We start from the raw sequence: 4904 nt of genomic DNA, 5'->3' as shown, positions 1-4904 counted from the left end.
TAAAATCTACCCCTAGACAAAACTGATTTCCTCATAGTCAACAAGGAATTATAAAACATGAAAACAATTTCTAAACATACTGATTTAAAGAGACGCACGTTCAAAAAAAAAAAAAAAAGAAAAAAAACAAAGACGTCATGTCCAAAATCTGCCGCAAAATTCCTCGCGAGAAAATAAAATGCAGGGAAAATTTTGCGAGATCTCCTGTCGGCAAGAGAGACATCCTCGGTCAAGTTCTTTGTGAATGATGCCCCTCCCATTTGCATTTCTTGTGCACCGAATCTTAAGAATCTGTAGGGGGGCGTGGGTTGAAGTAAAAAGGAATATATATGTATATAATATATGCATTAAGCTACAAATTCGCTCTACTCGGAATTAATATAGTTTCATATATGTTAACCGAAGGGTAATTTGTCAGTTTATAATAATTTCGTCCTCTCGTGGAATCGAACCAACGCACAGAGAAGAAATCGAGATTTCAGTGACATGAATATATATATATATATATATAATATATATATATATATATATATATATATATATATATATATATATATATCTGTAATTTTGTTGAAACTTAAACACACCACAGAGAGAGAAAAAGGAGAGGGAGATATTTTTTTCCGAGTGTCAGCCAGGCAAGTTCAAAAAAGATATGCATCCCTTCCAAAGTTATCAAACACAGTCTTTCGATCCAATGAAAAAAGTTGGACAAAGCTCTTGGAAGTCATGAAAGTTTTGAATATCTATTTTCGGTAGTTTCTTATTAAAACAAATAGAAAAAGAACAACCTAACTCCGAGTTTAAGCCACAAAGTTTTTGAACGAGACACCTGAGAGCGTGTCAGCAAGCAGGATTTATCGGGATGAATGTACCGTATTTCAAAAGAGCACGATGCAATGTCCTATATGAAAAGGGGGGGGGTGGGGGGGGGGGGGGGGATAGGCCTATGCAGTGATAGGGAGCTTCTTGCAGCGCCAAAACTTTAGATGATATGTGGGCGGCCCAACGTGGGTTGAGTGATACGCGACTGTCTTATAGTTTCCTTTATTACAATCGGTCACTGAAAAAATGAACAAACATAAATATTCACAGTGGTGACAATTTTCCCATTTTAGTTAAATGATAACTCCTTAACACTAGGACAGGTAAATCCCTTAACTCACATTAGAATCAATTTCTCAGTGATCACAATGGTTAAAATAACAATAATTGCACATAGAATCTTTAAGAAATATACCTAGGCATTACCATGCACTTCGAGGAACCAAAAAAATAAAATGTCATGAGCGATCTCTTAACAAAATAATACTCTTACTTACAAATCCTTTGCTTTCCCACCGTAAGGACCGCCCGTCTTAATCCCCTCGTGGTCCACTGCCTACATTCCTGAATTGAACGGCATCGTAATTTGTGCACATGACCCCGAACGACACTCGTTAAACGAGCCTATATTTGCCATCATATTCTTCTCTATTTTAGGACACTTGTTTAAACGAGCCTATATTTCCATCATATTCACTCTATATTGCACTTCTCTATTTAGCTATCAACTGTTTATTCATCAGCAAGCAACCCTCTCTTAGCTCTTAGTTTATGAATCCAGTACACTGCAATGCTTACCTCCTAAATCGCTTAATTTCCTCAAGGCCATGCACATCCGTCTGCTTCTAGGTTTTTAAAACACAAAGCGAGCTTCCCTCCCACGCACTTGACCAGGCGGCGGGAAACCGAGCCGATGGTTCCTTTTCCTTGCTCGTCATGAAGGGAGAGAGGAAGTAGGGAAAGCGTCCAAAATCACCCTTAGTGCCAGAAAAGGGAACTGTTCACTCGTAAATAAAAAATTTTTTTCTTTTTTTTATAGGACAAGAGTATACGCTTATGTCTTATATCGAGTGGCCCGAAATTCAATTACCAAACTTTTCTTTACCACAAAAACAGCTGTTTTTTCATCGCGCAGCGACATATTGTTAACAGTCGCGCAGGGAAGATGCCCAAACTTTTCCCGCGTCGACACCCGCCCCTTTGAAACCTCTTGACCGCAAGAGGGTTCAACACCTATTGCCTAGCATTGTCCACTAGGTCCTGCTCTTCCTCCAGAATTAAAACATGTTTCGACAGTGGTCTATCATAATCCTTGCCCTTCCTTCTGACAGTCACCGTCCTAACCAGTCCATCTTTCCCGCGCTTTAGTCTGTACTACTCGAGCCAGTGGCCAATGGCAGCATGCTACACTTTTCATTGACCATAAGGACTATGTCTCCCACCCTGACGTTTCGTCGTTCCTTGAACCACTTCTGTCGCTGTTGTAACCCCGACAGGTATTCGCGTTTCCCAACGTGCCCAGAACTGCTCAGCCATGTGCTGCACTTGCTTCCATCTCTGCTTAGAGTCTACCTGTTGCAACATGGCACCCTGCGGGTGACTCTCCCATGTTTAAAAGCTTGTTTGGTGTGAGTGGAGCTGGGTCTCTACTGTCTGAGGTGACAATGGTAAGGGCCTACTATTAACTGTTGCTTCCACCTCACAAAGAGTGTACACAATCCCTCATAATCCAATTGCTGTGTCCCCAAGACTACATCCAGGACCCTCCTCACATTACCTATCAATCGTTCCCATGCTCCTCCAAAATGTGAGGCGCCCGGGGGATTGAAAACAAATTCCACCCACACTGGAGCAACTCATTTCGCACCTTGTTTTCTCCTAAGAACTCATAACTGGAGTCTAGAACCTTCCGTGATCACCCACAAATTAGTGCCGCAGTCGCATCTAATCGTCCTAACATGTCCATGACGAGCAAAAACCTTCTGAAGGCACTAATGAATGAGTCTGATGTGAGATTTGACGCTACTTCCAAGTGTATGGCCCTCATAAGTTCAGCAGGTAATATAACTCCCCATGCTTTATTTGCGCTCTGCCCCTTTTCACGGAGAATGGTCCAAAACAAAAGGTCCACCCCGGTGCGATAGAGAAGGGTGGTTTCCCTGACTCCATGCGATCAGGTGGTAGATCGGCCATTTGCTGTTCAATTACCCTTCCATGTACCCTGCGACACTTGATGCATTTCCCTAGCACGCGCCTCACCGCTGCATTGCCCTTAACCACCCAAAATTTCTCCTCATTAGACCCAGAACATACATTATGCCCATATGGTTGGAACGCTCGTGATAATACTGGATAACTATGTCAGTCAAGTGGCCCTTATATGGCAGAATAATTGGATTCCTTCGCTCGGGGCAATATTCGCCAGTGATAACCTCCCTCCAACGCACAATAGCCCATTTCTCAGGATTGGTTTCAATTTTCTTAAGGAGCTGGAAACCCTGATGGTGCTGCCCTTCTCAAGACTTGCTATTTCTACCTCATAAGTCATTCGCTGTGCTACCTGCACAACACAGTCTCTGCCAAGCTCATAACTTGTGTAGACAATGCATGTTTAGTTCGCTAAGCTGCTGCCTATGTTTGCACATTAAATACCTGGTAAACAATATGATCCCAACCCTACGGCTCTGAGTAGCGCCGGATCCACTTTGAGTAGTGGTGGATGATTTTATGCCACCCTGTCTGCCTACAATCCAACCCAACCCTGAAGCTAATTGTTTGGCAGACTTGCGCCCTTTTGGAACCTATCTCACGCCTAACTTCTAGTCCTTCCACACTGTTGACATGTGGGCTGGCTCTGCTGCCAAAAACACTCCTCCTTCAGCAAAAAACCTGGCCCTGTCTCCACCTTTCAGACTGCTTGGAGCGTGATGCATCGTCTGCCGGTTCCATTCAGAGTTAACGTACCTCCACTCATTCTGATCACTTCCTTCCTTATCATAGAGACTCGGTTCACTATAATGTTTGGTACCGAGCTTGATCATTTCCGAATATAAACGCAGACCGTTGTTGAATCTGTCCAATAATAGACCTCGTCCACCTTGAAATCTATCATGGCCAGAATTGTGGTTCCAAGTCTTACGGCTAGTACAGCTGCACTAAGCTCTAGGCGGGGTACTGAAACGTCCTTCAAGGGCGCTACCCTTTGCCTTTCCCATAATGAATCTACAGGATACATTTCCCCACCGATCTGTGACCCGCAAGTATGCCACTACTCCTAAAGCCATGATGCTCGCATCCGAGAACAGATGCAGCTGTATTAGGGTAGCTGACTCCCACCCAATAACCTTTAGGCATCTTGGCACACTTATCCCTCTTGTCTGATTCAACTTGTTCACACACCCTGATGCGGTCAGTGGTGTTGGAGTCCAATCCCCTGTCCCCAGCCTATCTTCAATCTACACAAGTCCTGCACAATTATCCGTCCCTCAATTAAAACTGGTGACCATATGCCAAGGGGGTCGTAAATCGAGGCTATGGCTGACAACAAGCTGCGTTTAGTCCTTGGAACTGAAACCAGATCTGCCTGGACACCCAATTCATCAGTGGCCAAGTCCCACTGTACTCCAATGCCTTTGTCTTATTTGGCCCTGATCCATCATGAACCCTGAAATGCCCTTACCGTACCACTCCCTTGGGATGGATGACAAAACCTCCACGCATGAGCTACTGAACTTCGTCAATGTAAATCCCCCTTTTTCGCAAAGCTCCTTAACCTCTAACAAATTACTTAACAAGGCATCTTGACGATCCTCGGCTCTCAAACAGTCGTCTACATAGAAATTGTTAGCAACAGTGTCCCGTGCTCCTTGGAGAACCCATTCCAAAGTCGCTTGCTGTCTGTCTGTTTCAGCACAAATTCGCAATGCTGGGTGACGAACAGGCCCCCAAACAGATGTATAGCCATTCTAAACTCAGTGGCTCCTCATTAAAACTATTTTCCCACTTAAAAGAAACTTAGTAGTCCCGCTCGGATGTTCTGGTACCAGTTACCTGGTTGAAAACATTGTATTTATATCCCT

The 4904-nt window shown here is 43.8% G+C and overlaps 1 protein-coding gene across 1 annotated transcript in view; it reads left to right on the top strand.

Annotated features, from left to right (window-relative positions):
- Positions 1-2793, top strand: part of LOC135223945 (uncharacterized) — a 56197-nt gene extending 53404 nt beyond the window's left edge. The window contains exons 4-5 of the mRNA XM_064262866.1: positions 2391-2492; positions 2575-2793. Of these exons, the coding sequence (XP_064118936.1) occupies positions 2391-2492; positions 2575-2793 (321 nt within the window). The remainder of the gene's footprint in view (positions 1-2390; positions 2493-2574) is intronic.
- The last annotated feature ends 2111 nt before the right edge of the window (positions 2794-4904 follow it).

Source organism: Macrobrachium nipponense, chromosome 10 (assembly GCF_015104395.2).
Source record: "Macrobrachium nipponense isolate FS-2020 chromosome 10, ASM1510439v2, whole genome shotgun sequence".
Lineage (NCBI taxonomy): Eukaryota > Metazoa > Arthropoda > Malacostraca > Decapoda > Palaemonidae > Macrobrachium > Macrobrachium nipponense.
The sequence above is the reverse complement of the archived record's forward strand: the minus strand, read 5'-3'. Positions and strand labels throughout refer to the sequence as shown.